Raw genomic sequence first — 17,448 nt, 5'->3', positions numbered from 1 at the left:
TGCACTTGTGTAGATTAGCTCCCTACTAATTTTTCTTGATATTCTCCACTCCCTCACCTTTCATCAACAATCTATAATCAAGCCCTAATGATTTAACCAATAAATAACTCTCAAATATATCCATGTATCCTCATCTCTACGGCCAGGATGTGAGTCCAAATTTCTATTTTTTTCTCTCCTAGACAAATGCAAAGAAGTTCAATTGATTTCCACATTTCTACTCTTGACTCCTTCAATTCATTCTCCAAACAGGCCTAGGTAACTACTGAAAATATAAGCCTGATCATGTCACTCTTCTCTTAAAACTGTTCAAAAATTTCACATTGTGAAATTCACAAAGTGAAAGTAAAATCATTAACATTACTTAAATGCCTCCTACGTGTCCTCTGGTCTCCGCTAATACCATTTCTCCCTTGCTCTTGGTTCCCTAATTCAATGGCTTGCTTTCACGTTCTCAAGAGGTGTCATGTTCCCCTCTACTTTAAGTTGTTTGCCCATGCACACCTTCTCTGAAAGATTCTACTCACCTCTCTTCTATAAATTTGCCCACTTAACTCCATATGTTCTTCAGATCTCTGCTTAAAGACTTTCTCCATAAATTACCCTCCCTCATGTTGTTGGAGGAGGTCACTGAGAGGATGCAACCACAGGGATGACACGTGACTCAGGCATTTGGAGGCTCCTCATCCTCTCCCCAGTTTTGGAATGTGCATTCCATCGTCTTTCCCAGTGCTAGAAACTGCCCAAGGACGCAGCCTTGAGATAGTAGTGTGATGTTGAGACCATCTGGACAGGATATATGACTGAACCCAGTTAAGACCTCTATATAAACTTTTAAGATTTGGTGGGCATGTGAGGAGATCGATTCATCTTGCAGTCATCCAAGACAAGCCTGGTAAGTAAGTTCCCTTGCTTATTAAACCTGTCCCCTACCAATCTGGAGTGCTGTGCCTCTTTCTTAGATCTCTCTCTGCTCTCTCTGAATAGGGGGCCAATTTCAGATGACACCCGGGAAGCTCCAGGGGTTGCAAACCAACACACACTCAAAGGCTTTCCTTATTATCTCCTCTTATACCTCTCTATACTGTCTCCTAAAATTACTCATCACAGTTTGCAATTATACTTTTGTAAGATTGTATGATAAATGTCTCCCAGGTAAACAGTTGTTTACCTGCTCTGTGTTAGAAGGCTACATATTAAATATTTTGTTAGCGCAAATATGTGAGATTAGTTCCATTGAATTTGGAATAGGAATGATAAATGAACAGATATCCATCACTTCTGCCGGAAGAAGAACTTGGCACATCCCTTGTTACTGAAACCTACCTCAAGCAAAGCTCAAACCCATGTTACTCAATTAACTTGATCTTAGTAGCAAAATCTATTAATTATTTTAATTGTATCATGTAGATTACTCAGGTTTGCAATCTACCTATCTATTAATTCAACAAATATGTACTGAGATATAGTTATATGCCAGGGACTATACTCAATATGAAAGATACACAAGTGAACTTATTCACAGAGACTGATTCTCTGCCATCATGATGTTTATAAACTAAACTTTGTTTTTCAAGAAACCATTTCACCTAGGTTTATGTATCAATAGATATAACTCTACCTTAATCCTGGTCAATGGTGAATATACTGAGGATACTCTGACTTACTTAGTACTGATGAACTATTCATTCATAAGATACTAGTTTTTAAATAATTAAAACAGGCATAAATTGAAATAATAAAAGTACCAACCACTATGTTAAAATTAGCATCACTGTTATTAGTCTTTAATTAATTTCATTTTTCAAATCAAAATATTAAGTTAAATTCTGAAAAACCCTAAGGAAAATACATATTGTTTTAGTACATTTCCTGCAAAATCTATCCAACAGGAAAATCTATAATTAAGAAAGGAGAATATGATAGCTCCATATATAGCTTTCTCATCTTGGGCAAAATAATATTCATACTTACTTTGAGGTTTCCTTGGGCAGTGTTGACAGGTTGGCCATCTTTTAACCATGTAATGGACGGCTTTGGAATGCCATTGGCTATGCACTGCAAGGTGATGGGCTTATACCTTACTACAGCTCTCTCAGAAAGCCCTGAGGATTTGATTGTTGGAGGAACTAGATTTAAGAAAAAGAGAGGAGAAGAAAGGAAAGAAGGAAGAAAAAAGGAAGTGAGGGAGGGAACGAAAACTATATTCAGTGGAATCACACACTTAAAAGTCTGTGTCCAAGAACTTGAAACTTCAAAATTTAGAAAAGGGCAGAGGCCTATTTTAACAAACAGAATAATTTCATTCCATGCATTTCACTTATAACTTTTAGCAATTTTACAGATTACTTATTTCTTAACTATGGGTCTCTAATTCTCCAGAGAATAAGTGAAATGTATTTACAGCAACTGCAATCTACATGTATGTTTGGTTTACAACCTCTTGGTGTGTTTTCCCAATCTACTATGACCTGCCTTTTCTCTAGAACTGCCTCATTAAATTGGGGTGGGTTTCCAGTACCCATATTTATACCACATGACTCTGTCCCCAGCAAGGCTGATTAAATCCAGGATAGTAACTTGATTTAAGCTGGGCCTGCCAGATTCCCTCCCTCAAGAATTGGAATTGAGACTGAGATACAGGATTAACTGTATTCCAACAAAATGCAGGAAAAAACCAGTCCGCCTGGGAAGAATAAAGTTGATGTTCATAGAAACCTCTGCTTGTGGCTTCCAAACACTCTCCAGTTTCTCATTCCAGTCCCTCCCTTCCCAAGGTCCGCTGGCAAGTGAGACACCTAATACCCTGGCAGAGGGTTGCTTCTGTCATGAGAGTAATGGTTCTAATCCTATTGTGCCAGTTCCATGAGTGCACTTATGTGCCCTGGATCCGGCATAACACCCTCAGCCTCCATTTCTGGAAATGACTTTATTCACACTCCCTCCTATTTTGGCTGAAACTTTGAACACTCATATCCCCCTTTTATTTGAAATTTGCTGCCTGCCTCTTCTATCTTCTTTGATCTCATTCCTCAGACCCTCACATTCTATGCAGAATATACCTCTTACCATTTAAATTCTGTCTCAGTTCATTCACATGATACCTCTTGGTTAAATCTTCTGTGTTAGTAAAGTGCCTGAAAATTTTCCACTATCTAATTCAAATTTGCATCCAAATTCTCACTCCAATTAGCACTACTTTCCACAACTCAAGATTTATCCAGATTACTGCGCTAAATTCTGAATTAGATACTGAAACAATGCATAAATGAATTTTCAGTGAAATGCTCCTTCTTCAGCATACCATGAACAGTCACTTCAAATTCCTTCTTGTGGTCTCCAGCAGTGTTTGTTGCTACACACCGATAAAGGCCTGTGTCTGACACTTGAGCCTGGGCAATAACCAGTTTGTGTCCATTTAGTAAGATCTTGAATCCATCCCTTTCATCAATTAGCTGGCCATCCTTCAGCCACCTACAGAAATAAGGCAAAAAGAAGTCTGGAGACATATTTTAAATAACTATGTTCCTAACTATATCTTAAATAACTATGTTTCCAAAGCAATCTATCTATCTCGGAGGAACTACATTTATTCATACATTCGACTTACATACTTATATATATGTATGTATATATATATGTATATATGATACATTTATATATATGTATTCTCAATTATGTACTTGCCTAATTTCCCATCTGCTCACTCTAATAAAATAAACTGTAAATAGGGAAAAGAAAAAGGAAACCTAGTTTAACAAAGAAGCTGGCATATTATTGGAACCCAAGAACTATGTGTACAGTTCTTCATTCTTCTATTAATGCTGGGCTACAGAAAGAGGCAAATGCCCCTACATATCACTCACTTCAAATGTTTAAATAATATTAACCAACAAAACACACATAATTTTAAAACATCTGTAAAATAAAATCATAAAATCATATAGCATTATAATTTTTAATTTATTATGAATTATCACTTTCCATTTAGTTTTATAATCATGCATGAACATATTTTAGCCCAAAAGTTAGTTGAGTATCTGTTCCTTTGCATACCCCATAGCACTTTGGAAATGAAAGATAAGTATTCAAGAAATTCTTTGTGAATGAAGGGATGAGAAAAAAGTATTAGTAATCATATATTCATGCTAACTTCCACTATTCCTTAATATGTCTGGCATACTGTTTTAAATTCCATCGTTCATTTAACATTTCAGTGATTCAGGAAGATCTGACAGATACTGCTTAATTGTCTCTATGAACTGAAAATGTAATTTTTTTTTCCTTTTTTTTTTGTGATACGCGGGCCTCTCACTGCTGTGGCCTCTCCTGTTGCAGAGCACAGGCTCCGAACGCACAAGCTCAGCAGCCATGGCTCACGGGCCCAGCCGCTCCGCGGCACGTGGGATCCTCCCAGACCGGGGCACGAACCAGCGTCCCCTGCATCAGCAGGCGGACTCTCAACCACTGCGCCACCAGGGAAGCCCCTGAAAATGTAATTTTTAAGAGCATATAATGAAGTCTTCTAATTGAGCAGATTTATGGGCCCTGTGAGTATCAAATAAAAGTTGCCTTGAATATAAAGTACGTCTTTTAAAAGAGGGATATATAAGTATAATTTTATAAATCACTTTTGAATGACACAGAACCTCTTTCAAGATAGCTCTAAAACACTCAAATAAAGAAGTGGGAGATATTTAGAAGACATACCAAAACCCTTACATGATAGTTGGTGGAGGAGAGCCTGTCACTTGACAATCTAACTCCAGTAAGTTATTAACCATCACAATGAAGTAAGACATTTCATCTCCTCCTTCTACAGCTGGTGGCACTAGAAAACAACAAGGATGTAACATACAAAGAGATGTTTACAAGAAAATACATAGCATCACTTTAAGCAGTACTAAGTTGCACTTAGAAGGCTGATAAGTATCAGTCATTTGATACATGAAGGAGACTTGAAATGTATTGTAAAATACCTTTTACAATACACATTTGCCACGATCAATAAATATACTTTCGACACACTGTGAATTTTTCCCAGTTAATCTAGTACTATGGGGCTGAGGATGCCATCAAAACATAAAGTTGATTCATATTTTATGTTGCTTATTTTCATAAGAATAAGATAGGGGAACCTCAAAAATCGGACCTGCATTGAAAGCCTTCAGTTTATAAAGAAATAGAGATGTAAGGTTACGAGATGACTTCCCAAGTCCCACAGACTAAGTTTCCTGTTGTTTAGCACAGTGCTCGTGACAAGAGACCATGCTGTCACTCACGACAATCAGATATTGTCACAGATGTAAAAAGGCATCTACCTACTTACAAAGTGTACCAATCAGGGCAAGTGGAAGATTTATGTGGGTTTTTAGATCTTGGGACTCTGATGATCAGTTCACCACTCAGTAATGTATAGGCCAGAGTTGAACAGATCACTAAACCTTCTCTAAGACTGTTTATTCCATGAACACAAAAGCGTTTAATAAACTAGTCAGGTTTTGCTATGAATATGAGAATACAGGTGGCAGCATCCTTATTTACCTAAGACGTCAACTTCGTATTTGATCTCCTTTTCTCCTGCCACACTGGTAGCCACACATATATACTGTCCCCTGTCGACTTCTAGGGCACCCGTGATTTCTAGTTTCTTCCCACCAGCTTCTATGCGGATGTTGTCACTCGCTTTCACGGGTACACCGTCTTTCAACCAGGTGAGAACTGGAGGAGGGTTGCCAGCAGCTTTACATTCCAGTGTCAACGAATGAGCAATAACCACTTGCTTACTGAGAGGCGCAGCCAAGTCACCTTCAATCATTGGAGGAACTAGGTAGAAAAAAATAATATTTCAGGTAATTCCTTAAAATCCTAATGAAATAAAAGGGATTCTTTTCATTTTTAACTCACGTAGCTTGACTATAGAAACTACCTATATGTCCATCTCTCCCTAAGCTACTGAGGAAAGAATTTCTTGGTTCAGCTTATCTTCAATTAGTCTAAATATTGTAGAATACTCTATACTGTGTCTGGCTTAAAAAGGACAAATTGGAGAGAATGAGCTTAGTCCTAAGAACTACCTTACCTTCTCCGTAAAAATCAAATGGTCTAGATTCCCAAGTGCCATAGGCAGATGCTTGACTGAATGAATGGACCACTTCTTGCTAACCTGAGCTTTTAAAAATATGTTTCCAAATCATGAGACAAATTCTTCTAATTCCAATGTATGCATATCGAAGACAACCCAACCCAACAGGGATTTATTAGTGAACAAATTGCATGTTGCCATATTAGAAAGCATAGGCAGAAAAGTACATAATTAAAACATATATTTTTTTCCTTACCATAGACATCCACATGGAATGATTTTTCAGCAGTCCCAGCAACATTGTTTACTTGACACTTATATGTTGCTGAATCAGAGACCTGTGCTCGAGGGATATGAAGAAATTGTCCTTTATCAATATAAAGTGCTTGTGAGCTGGATATGATTGGTTGGCCGTCTTTATACCAAGTAATAGCAGGCATTGGAAGTCCCCGTGTTTCACATTCCAGTTTAATTATGCTGTTGATCAGTGCTGATATTTCTGTGGTGACATTCCCTCCTTTAATACTAGGTGGAACTACAAAGGATTTCAGAACAGAGACAAGTCTTCTAAGTTTTAGCATCTGCATCAAAGTCTCAAATGCTATAGATATTTAAATAATGCATTAAAGTAAATATGAATTAAAGACAATTAGGAAGTCTGTGATTTACCTACTGATAATTAGTTGCCTGTTTTGTCAGAACAATCTTCATCACTGTCCTTTTGGGTTTCAGATTTCAGTAAAAGCAGAAAGTCAGTTTTCATTTCAGGGGTTCATTTAAGCCCAATAGATCATATTACAGTAACTAAGAAAGTCGTGTTTAACAAACAAAGCAAAACAAAATAAATCCCACTTAAAGTAAATACAATAAGTTTGAAATGAGGCCAAGGGAGCAAAAATGTCAGATGAGGTACAACTGCATGCCCTTTCCCCAGGAAATACAAAAGGCCTAAGTGCTTTCAGATCCAGCTACTGGTAATAGCTGTGGAGTCTTTAACTTTTGCTTCTTCTTACTATTTTTTTTTTTTTTTGGAACCGCCACAGAGAGTTCATTCACTCAATTATACTCATCTAATTGGCTACATGTGTATCTTTCATAATTCAGTAACCACATGTCTGGCCTCTCACACCACATGAGGACTCTGCTGCTGGAAAAACACCACCACTGACTCAAGCCCTGCTACATACTCTGAACACGATCATTCCAGGATTGTGCTATCACTGCAATAACTTAAAATAAATTAAATGGCATGTGCCTGAATTTCAGTGTCTTAATTTTTAAAAATAAACTTTTATTTTAGAAGAGAATGTTTTTCTTATGTTTGCACTAGGGTTATGGGTTTTGGAAGCACGATCACAGAGTGCCATTCTCATCAATCATATCAAGGGTACACCCTATCAACATAGCTTATCACTGATGATGTTGACCTTGACCACCTGGTTGAGGTAGATTTTGCTAGGTTTCTCCACTGTAAAGTTACTCTCTTTTGCCCTTTTGAAAAGAATCACTCTTCCCAGCCCATATATATGCGGGGGAGAGCTATTCTACTTCCTTGAGAGGGGAGTACCTACATAATTTATCTGGATCTTCCCCAATTCATTTATTTATATCAATATGAACTCATGGAGATTCATTTTATACTTTGGGTATAATCCAATATTACATTATTTATTTTATTGTTCAAATTGTTCCAGTTATGGCCTTTGGGAGCTATTCCAACTGGCCCTATGTCCCTTTGACATACTCACATCATATTATTTTAGTATTTTCTTACTTTCTGGCCCTACTACATGCTCCAGGCTCATCTTTATACTCCCTGCCCCAGCCTTAGAATTAACTATTTCTCCTAGAAGCTCTGGTTCTTTTTAGTGGAAAAGAATATTAGAAAACGGTATCTAGACCTGAGTGGAGTTCCTTAATGTTTTCTGATAATTGTTCTTAGAACTAGTTCATAGTGACAAACATTAATATACATATTTTTTTCCTCACACATAAATGAAGGCAAGATCTACTATAGAGGCATACTTCATTTTATTGTGCTTTGCCGACATTGTATTTTTTACAAACTGAAGGTCTGTGGCAGGCCTGCACTGAGCAAGTCTATTGGCACTATTTTCCAACAGCATTGGCTCACTTCCTGTCTTTGTCACATTTTGGTATTTCTATCAGTATTTCAAACTTTTTCATTATTATTATACTTGTTGTGGAGATTTATGATCAGAGATTTTATTTCATTTTATTTTTTTTAGTAATCATAATGGATTCTTTAATAAAAATATATCTTTTTTTAACATCTCTATTGGAGTATAATTGCTTTACAATAGTGTGTTAGTTTCTGCTTTATAACAAAGTAAATCAGCTATACATATACATATATCCCCATATGTCTTCCCTCTTATGTCTCCCTCCCTCCCACCCTCCCTATCTCACGCCTCTAGGTGGTCACAAAGTACCTAGCTGATCTCCCTGTTCTATGTGGCTGTTTCCCACTAGCTATCCACCCTAAGTTTGGTAGTGTATATATGTCCATGCCACTCTCTCACTTTGTCTCAGCTTACCCTTCCCCGTGTCCTCAAGTCCATTCTCTGGTAGGTCTGCGTCTTTATTCCCATCTTGCCCCTAGGTTCTTCATCACCTTTTTTTTTTTTAGATTCCATATATATGTGTTAGCATACAGTATTTGTTTATCTCTTTCTGACTTACTTCACTCTGTATGACAGACTCTAGGTCCATCCACCTCACTGCAAATAACTCAATTTCGTTTCTTTTTATGGCTGAGTAATATTCCATTGTATATATGTGCCACATCTTATGTATCCATTCATCTGTTGATGGGCACTTAGGTTGCTTCCATGTTCTGGCTATTGTAAATAGAGCTGCAATGAACATTGTGGCACATGACTCTTTTTGAATTATGGTTTTCTCAGGGTATATGCCCAGTAGTGGGGTTGCTGGGTCGTATGGTAGTTCTATTTTTAGTTTTTTTAAGGAACCTCCATACTGTTCTCCATAGTGGCTGTATCAATTTACATTCCCACCAACAGTGCAAGAGGGTTCCTTTTTCTCCACACCCTCTCCAGCATTTATTGTTTCTAGATTTTTTGATGATGGCCATTCTGACTGGTGTGAGATGATATCTCATTGTAGTTTTGAACTGCACTTCTCTAATGATTAATGATGTTGAGCATCCTTTCATGTGTTTGTTGGCAATCTGTATATCTGATCAGAGATTTTAATGTTACTACTGTGACTTGCTAAAGGCTCAGATGATGGTTAGTATTTTTTAGAGATAAAGTATTTTTAAACTAAGGTGTGTACTTTTTTAGACATAATGTTTTCATACATTTAATAGACTATAGTATAGTGTAAACATAACTTTAATTTGCACTGGGAAACCCCCCAAAATTTGTGTGACTCGCTTTATTGCAATATTTGCTTTATTGTGGTGGTCTGGAACAGAACCTGCAATATCTCAGAGGTATGCTTGTATTGTGAGGTAAATTTGATGGTGGAATAATTTTTCTATAAGGTGGTTTACTGTATAAATCAGGGCAGCCAATTATGGCCCACAGGCCAGGCATCAATATGCTGAACCAAGCACAGTTTTTGCATTTTTAAATGACTGGAAAAAATCAAAATAATGATAATACTTTGTGACATGTAAAACTTAAATGAAATTCAAACTTCAGCACCTATTAAGTTTTACTGGAATATGGTCATGCTCATTTGTTTATGTACTGTCTATGGCTACTTTCACTTCTACAATGGCAAAGTTAAACTGTTGCAATAAATACCAAATGTGGTGTTCTCATTGCTTCTCACTGTTGCTCAGCTCACCATAAATTTCAGTGACACAATTATAAGCCAACAGCATTTCAAGTGCCATAAATATCACCATACTGTGATATTTTACTTTACTTTTATTACCAGTGCATACTCCCCATGTCAAAACACACAAAAAAAAGAAAAGTAAGCTTTAAAACGTAATATTTTTAAAGCACAGAACAGTGTGGATTCTTTTGTTATTAAGTTCAATGGCAAAGCACTGAGTTTATTTTTTAATAACACTATAGCTGTTTTGAAAAAATACAGTGTACACTAACTCTATTAGCCTAAGCACTCATCACAATATATCCCATTCAAAGAAAAACAACTGATAAATTAATATAAAATGGAACGTCTCATTAGGCAGAACTTCTTCACAAAGATAAAAAGTCAAAATGAGGCTACCATCTAAGTTTCTGAGTGGCTCATTTGTTAGCCGAGCAAGGAGAGCCATTTACCAACAGTGATTTAATGAAATCAAGAATGATTGCATTAGCAAACAATTATGGCTAAACTAATCAATTTGTTTAAGATGATCAGCCTTTCCATAAGAAAAACTGCTTGAAGAGTTGAGAAAACTGACAATATCAATAGTCATTTTTTTTTAAAAGGCAACTTTTCTGAACAGTATTCTTGGCTCTTACAAATTGACAGATGTTACTGATACTGCTTAGCTGTCTTTTATTTGAGGAGTCAATGCCACGTTGAAGAAACTGAAGAATTAGTCTCTAAGAATAGTCTGCATGGAGCAACTACACACAAAAATATTTTCAAAGAAGTTGAAAAATCACTAATTTATTACAACCTGAAGTGGAATCTGCTAAGATGTGCTACAACTGATGGTGATAGAAATACGTGTGGGGCAGAAAAAGGTTTAGAGATGTTTACAAATTTTACATTTTAAATTTATTAAAAATATAAAATTCTAAAAGTCTATCGTTATTCCTTGTACTATTCATCAGCACTTGTGTAAAGTATTCATGTGTTATTGAAACAGAACTGTCCATGGGGTATTTTACTTGCTCTTATGGACTTAAACATCATCAGTTCCATGAATTTTTGTCAGAAGTAGAAGGTGAATATAATGACTTGTTCTACCTTGTAGCAGCTTAATGTCTTAATGGTGGTAAAGTTACATTTTAATTTTTGGAGCTTAGGACTGAAGCTGAATTTTTTCTGAATGAGAATTGTCCTCAAACGCTATTATTGAGTACTGAATGATTTTGGAATTTAGTTTTGCCATAAACTTGACAATGTTTCTCAATAAATTCAACCTAAACTTACCAGATAAAACCAGCACTTGAATGCAAAATCTATACTGTTAGTAGTCATTCTGTTGTTTGAATCACAAGTAATGTCAAGCTCCTCTACACATTTTTCATGCTGTCAAACAAAACTCAGATCTCGATTCCCCTACAAATTTGCAGTGAATACATTTTCTAAGCTCAACTTGCAGTTTCAACAATGTTTGTCAAACTTTGATGCAAATGCAAATGAAATTTCCACATTTTAAGTTCTTTTATCTCTGAAAATGAGGGCCTTCCATTTAACCTTCAATTGGAATTGATTAATTGGGAGTAGAATGGTAGGCCAAAAGTCAAATATCAAGAGAATATAACAGAATTCTGCAAATGCCTTTCAAGTAATGAATATGATCAATTAAAATCTTATGTTTGTGAAATGATATTAGTATTTGACAGTATCTACAGTATCTGCATGAAAAGACATTTTCAAAAATGAAATACATAAAAATCTCATTACAGACCAGTATTAACAGATGAACATCTGCATTTAATTTTGGTGACAGGAATCATTAACTTTGAACTCTAAGTAAAATGTTATCCCTCCAAAAGAAATCCATTCTCATTAGTAGACTTGTATTACAACAAATTTTACAATTTTTAAAATTATCAGAAAAACAGAATATCATGAATAAACTATTTGTAGACATTTCTTTCTATTTTGTTACGTAAGTACCTACATAATGTCCTTGATTTTGCCTCACAGTCCGCAAAGCCTAAAATATTTACCAACTTGCCCTTTGTTTGTCAAGTCCTGCTATAGATAATTAATTAATATCAATTCAAGCCACCGTTTTGAAATCTTAAGAAAGAACATTTTACTCAGACTTTAAATTTTAATTTTGATTTGAGCCTATTGATGGAATCTGGAAATATATATCAAATTTTTGGCTGAAATTGTCTAAATAAACTGGCTAGCCTAATTAGTTCGATGATACATTAATGAAGTCAAGAACAGACGGGAGGGCTTCCCTGGTGGCGCAGTGGTTGAGAGTCCACCTGCCGATGCAGGGGACACGGGTTCATGCCCCGCGTTGGCCACAACAGTGAGAGGCCCACGTATCGCAAAAAAAAAAAAAGAACAGGTGGGAACTCTACCTAATGCACTGTGGTAATCTAAATGGGAAGGAAGTCCAGAAGGGAGGGGATATCTGTATATGTATGGCCGATTCATTTTGTTGTGCAGTGGAGGCTAACACAACATTGTAAAACAATCATACTCCAATACAAACTAATAAAAATAAACAAATTAAATTAAATTTAAAAACTGAAGTCAAGAACATAGGTTCAAACAACCCCTTACTCTCCATGAATGCTTTACAAAGGAATATCACTTGTATTGAAAAGAGTTCATTTTAAAAGTTTGTATTTATGAAATTGAGGAAAAAATTACTCAAAGAACATTTCCAGCTGAAAGCAGAACAACAAACCATCTACTGTTTAAATCTGCCAGATAAATATTTCTTCCTGTTTCAATTTAATTCATATATACTTTTCTGAGACCTGTACTACTGTTTGAGGAAGGGTGTTACAGGTAAATGTTATGAACCCACTGCACATTAAAATGTACCATGTATATACACTCAAAGACTTACACCATTTGGGGAAACTCTCAGACCTCTGAAACTTATGCACGGACTGCAGGTTACAAATCTTTTCCTCAGAACTACTAGCTATGAATCTGCACAGTCTCCCCATAGGTTATTAAAAGCTCTTTTATTTCCTTTTTGTTCACATTCATCCCCCCCCCCACATTTCCCCTCCATCTCTTTTATTTTTCATCATATCTTGCCTCCATTTCTTCCCTAATTCAGGCAAAATGTACATTTCTGCCTTTCAGATGCATCGGATCCACCTTTTTCCTCATGTTAGTATGTAAATAAAGAAAATGAATGAATCAACTGTAGTATGAACCACATTCTCAACCTGAAATCTGCATAAATATTTCTCACAGTTAGCCCAAGTATGGCATCTGTTTCATTTATTCTTCGGAATAAAAGCATTTTCACAAGTGAAATAAAATAAGCTTAAGATTACCCACTCAGAAGTGCAGACAAGCTTGCCAGAGAGGAAGTGGTCTTATTTCCTGAATTAATGAATACTTAAAACTTCACAATGTTACAGTGCCTTTCATCTCAGACAATCTTAGAAGGTTTAATCATTTTAATCATCTCTTCTCAGTGCCTTAGGGCATCATACCAAATGAACAAGAAAATCTGAAATGAAAGAACTCAACTCCTATGGAAATAGGAGTCTTATTGAATCACCAAAATGTATTCATCACATTCTTTGGCAACAATACAACAATGTAGAGAAAACTATTCAACAGCTTAGGGGAAATATTGCACCTATTGTTTAAAAGGTTGGTTCTGGTAGGAGGCCAATGGTAGCAATAACACTTTTGTTTAACTTGGATGCCTGTACAGCTTATCTTTCAGTAACATTACTGTTTTTAGGAGGACATGTCTGTTCATGACTGATTTCTTCCACAGGCTTCTATTTGTAGAGAGAAATGATTTAAAAGCCTGCATTAAATAAAATTTCTTTGATTCAAGAAAGCTATTTGAACTTTATATAAAGACAACTAACATTAAAAAAGGGAAATTTGCAATTCAGTGAAGTTATACAGAAATCAAGCCAGATTCTACATATATTTCAAGTTGCAAGACAATACAATCACTAAGTAGATAATAATAAATGAATGATATTCATTGAACTTGTACTGTAAGCTGGGCAATATAAAGTATCTAGCAATTGATCCTCACAATAATATTGTTAAGTAGGTACTGTTATTATCCCCATTTTATAGATGAGAAAACCGAAGCTCAGAGGGGTCAGGCAATTTGTCCAAAGTTGCAAAGTTAGTAAGTGGCAGAAGTTGGGTCTGCACCCAAGTCCACTTACCTCAGAAGCCCAAGTTCCTTTTTTTTTTTAATTTTTATTGGGGTAGAGTTGATTTACAATGTTGTATTAGTGTCAGGTGTACAGCAAAGTGAGTCTGTTATACATATACATATATCCACTCTTTCTGGGTTTTTTTTTAGATTCTTTTCCCATATAGGCCATTACACAGTACTGAGTAGAGTTCCCTGTGCTATACAGCGGGGTCTTATTAGTTATCTATTTTATACATAGTAGCATGTATGTGTCAGTCCTGGTCTCCCAATTTATCCCCCCCCCGCCACCTCCCCACCTAACCTCTGGTAACCATAAGTTTGTTTTCTACATCCGTGACTCAAACCATCACCATCCAACAGAATTATAATTAAGACCACATATATAATTTAAAATTTTCTATTAGCCACGTTAAAAAGTAGGAAAATAATACATTTTACTTAGTCCAATATATCTAAAATATCATCATTTCACATGTAATCAATGTAAAATTATTACTTAGGTATCTTACATTATATTTTCATATTAAGTCTTTGATATCTGGTGTGTATTTTATACTTACAGCTTGTCTCAATTTGGACTAGCCACATTTCCAATGCTCAACAGTCACGTGCGGTTGGTGCCTACCATACTGAACAGTGTATCACTAGACAATTCATTCACTGAGCAAGTATTTCTTTTTTTTCTTTTTTTTTTAACATCTTTATTGGAGTATAATTACTTTACAATGGTGTGTTAGTTTCTGCTTTTGAGCAAGTATTTCTTGAGAGCTACTGTGTATCAGACATTAAAATAGAGAACATGCAAAACAAGGCCCTGCTTTTACGAAGTTTAGCTTCCTTTGAGAGAAATAGCAAATAAGTAAATAAACCCATAAGTAAGCAATTAAACTATCAGACAGTGATCCGTGCTATAAAGAAAACTAGGACAATGTAATAGAGAGTGATGACGTGATTGGTTTGGTTTGGGAAGATACTACAAGGAAGTGACATTCCTGAGGTATCTAAACTTTCCTTGAGTGTCAAACGCTATACAAAGCAGAAGATATAGTGCAGGAAGTAGAGCCACAATAAGCATGACTGGCCTAATGAGCCCTATGCCTTTCTATCATGCAATTCTTTGTGCCTGCAACATAATGCTCAAGTGCCTTCCTATGGCTCCTCGCATAAAAAATAAATGACTTTGGCAGTCTCCTTCCTCAGGGGATCTTGAGAATTTTAGTGAAATGAGGGCTACATACCTCTGATGGGGACTTAACTGAGAGAAAATAGCAGCACAGCCTAAAACATTTAAAATATTACCATGTGGTCTGAATTAAGGCCAAGATGCAATGAAAATAGAATAATTGAGTTGTTCTCATACCATCATCTTCATTCTACTTCATGCATCTCTACTCTTTTTAGAGCTTTTTAAAAACCCCTTTAGGGATACAGACATTTGATTTATGTTACACTAACAAATCAGGGAATACCTGACCTCTTAAGTGAGGTCATATGACCTAGACCCCTTGAAGAAATCCATACTTAATGATAAAATACATTAAATACATGATAAAATACATTAAAATTGGATGCAATGTTCTAGCCTAAAACACATGAAAATGGCTTTTTCTTTTAAAGTAAGTAGCATTCCAAATTACTTAGTATTGAATCAAAGAGCAGTTAATAGTAGAGCAAACCCTGATTTTCAATGTATAATGAGAACTGATAATAACAGTGAAAAGCATTAGAACGTCACACTTACTATAGATAGTCAGTTTTATATCCTTGGCTTGTTTGCCAGCTGCATTAGACACAGTACACTGGTAGCGTCCCTTGTCACTTCTTCGTGCATTCTTTAAATGTAAAATTTGTCCTTTGTCTAGAAGTTCAATATTAGGGTCTCCCAAAAATAAAGGCCTGGAAAAAGTAAAATTTTATTCCATGGGCCCATTTTTGTTATCCTAAATGTTTTCTCTTTTATTAATCACAACAAACATCATTAAATCATATGAGTTTCAAAATATGAATCAAAGTTGAATTTTTTAGTATGAATCTAAAAAAAATACAATGATATGATTAAGTACTTCTGTTCAGAAGAACAGAATTATTAAACCACTTTACTAATGAAAGTAATTATCACTTTGAGACAAAACTTCACTTAAACTTAAATTGAATGAATAATATTAAATTGAACTTCATTTCAAACTTAAATTGTTGAATAATATTAATACAAAACTTTCTTTCATTCATCCCCCTTTTTTTTTGGTTTACAAAGCCAAAATTTCCACCATCATTCAGAAAAGAAAAACTAAGTGTACAGGAGCTTCAAGCTAAGCAATATTATTTGTAAACTAATATTATAACACCTGGAAAAATATTTACAATAGAATGAATGGTTATTACTTACTAAAGACAATGATTATGCCAATTTTCCTAAAAAGTAGATATTGTAATAAATATGAATGCTTTTATAATCATAAATACTGAAAGATATTTACCCCAAAGGCAGCTCAGATATATTTGTCAAGGAAGTCTTCTACTATACGGAGTCATTTACTAACTACTATAAAATGCTTATTACTTTATGCTTGGCAGTAGCTTTATTTAATACTTAAAACATCATGGTAAATTAAAGTCTATGATATCCTAAGAGTCATGCCTTTAAAATCCATTGATCTTCTTTCAGGAAGACCCATAGCCAGTTTTTAAAAAGCTGCAGTGAACTAGCCCCGTGATAAATAGATGCACTGCTATATTAATAAGCCACCAATCAGACTACAAGATTAAATGGAAACACATTTAATTTTCTGTGGTAGCATCCTGTACTATTCCTTGGTATGACTCTTTTGAGTTCTCTAAAGTTAAGAGAATAAAGTACCTTACTTTAATGCATTTTAACTGTTTAAAGAAGTGGAATACTTGATAATGCTACTTAAATTGAAGTAACTTTAAAACTTTCACTGACTCTTAATTATGCAAGTAACACAAAAATTGGAACAAATAAAAAAACCTTATAATAAGAAAAGGTCTCCTTGTTTTATTACCCCTAATGTGATTCTTTTCTCTAGACTTCTTACGATTGTCAGTTTAGTTTGTATTCTTCCACATGTTTTTCTAAACATTTTCCATCTATAAATGTATTGCTAGAGGAATCTAAAGTTGTTATACATAAATAGTATTGTATGATTGTTCTACTTTTCACTTGACAATAGCTATGGAGATAGTTTTGGTACATATAGCCTGATCTCACTCTTTTTAATTGCTGTCCAGTGTTTCATAATAAGACAATGCCATACGTCATCTACCCTCTCTCCCAATGTCAAGCTTTAAGCAGTTTTCACTTTTCTGCTTTCACAGTGTT

The 17,448-nt window shown here is 35.3% G+C and overlaps 1 protein-coding gene across 1 annotated transcript in view; it reads right to left on the bottom strand.

Moving 5' to 3' along the window:
- Nucleotides 1-17,448, bottom strand: part of HMCN1 (hemicentin 1) — a 517,679-nt gene that overhangs the window by 213,670 nt on the left and 286,561 nt on the right. The window contains exons 30-35 of the mRNA XM_059076723.2: nucleotides 15,850-16,004; nucleotides 6,342-6,620; nucleotides 5,545-5,826; nucleotides 4,723-4,831; nucleotides 3,305-3,474; nucleotides 1,975-2,129 (exon numbers count right to left, since the gene is read on the bottom strand). Coding sequence (XP_058932706.1) covers nucleotides 1,975-2,129; nucleotides 3,305-3,474; nucleotides 4,723-4,831; nucleotides 5,545-5,826; nucleotides 6,342-6,620; nucleotides 15,850-16,004 — 1,150 coding nt within the window. The remainder of the gene's footprint in view (nucleotides 1-1,974; nucleotides 2,130-3,304; nucleotides 3,475-4,722; nucleotides 4,832-5,544; nucleotides 5,827-6,341; nucleotides 6,621-15,849; nucleotides 16,005-17,448) is intronic.

The sequence above is a fragment of the Kogia breviceps genome, chromosome 1 (assembly GCF_026419965.1).
Source record: "Kogia breviceps isolate mKogBre1 chromosome 1, mKogBre1 haplotype 1, whole genome shotgun sequence".
Classification (NCBI taxonomy): domain Eukaryota; kingdom Metazoa; phylum Chordata; class Mammalia; order Artiodactyla; family Physeteridae; genus Kogia; species Kogia breviceps.
The sequence above is the reverse complement of the archived record's forward strand: the minus strand, read 5'-3'. Positions and strand labels throughout refer to the sequence as shown.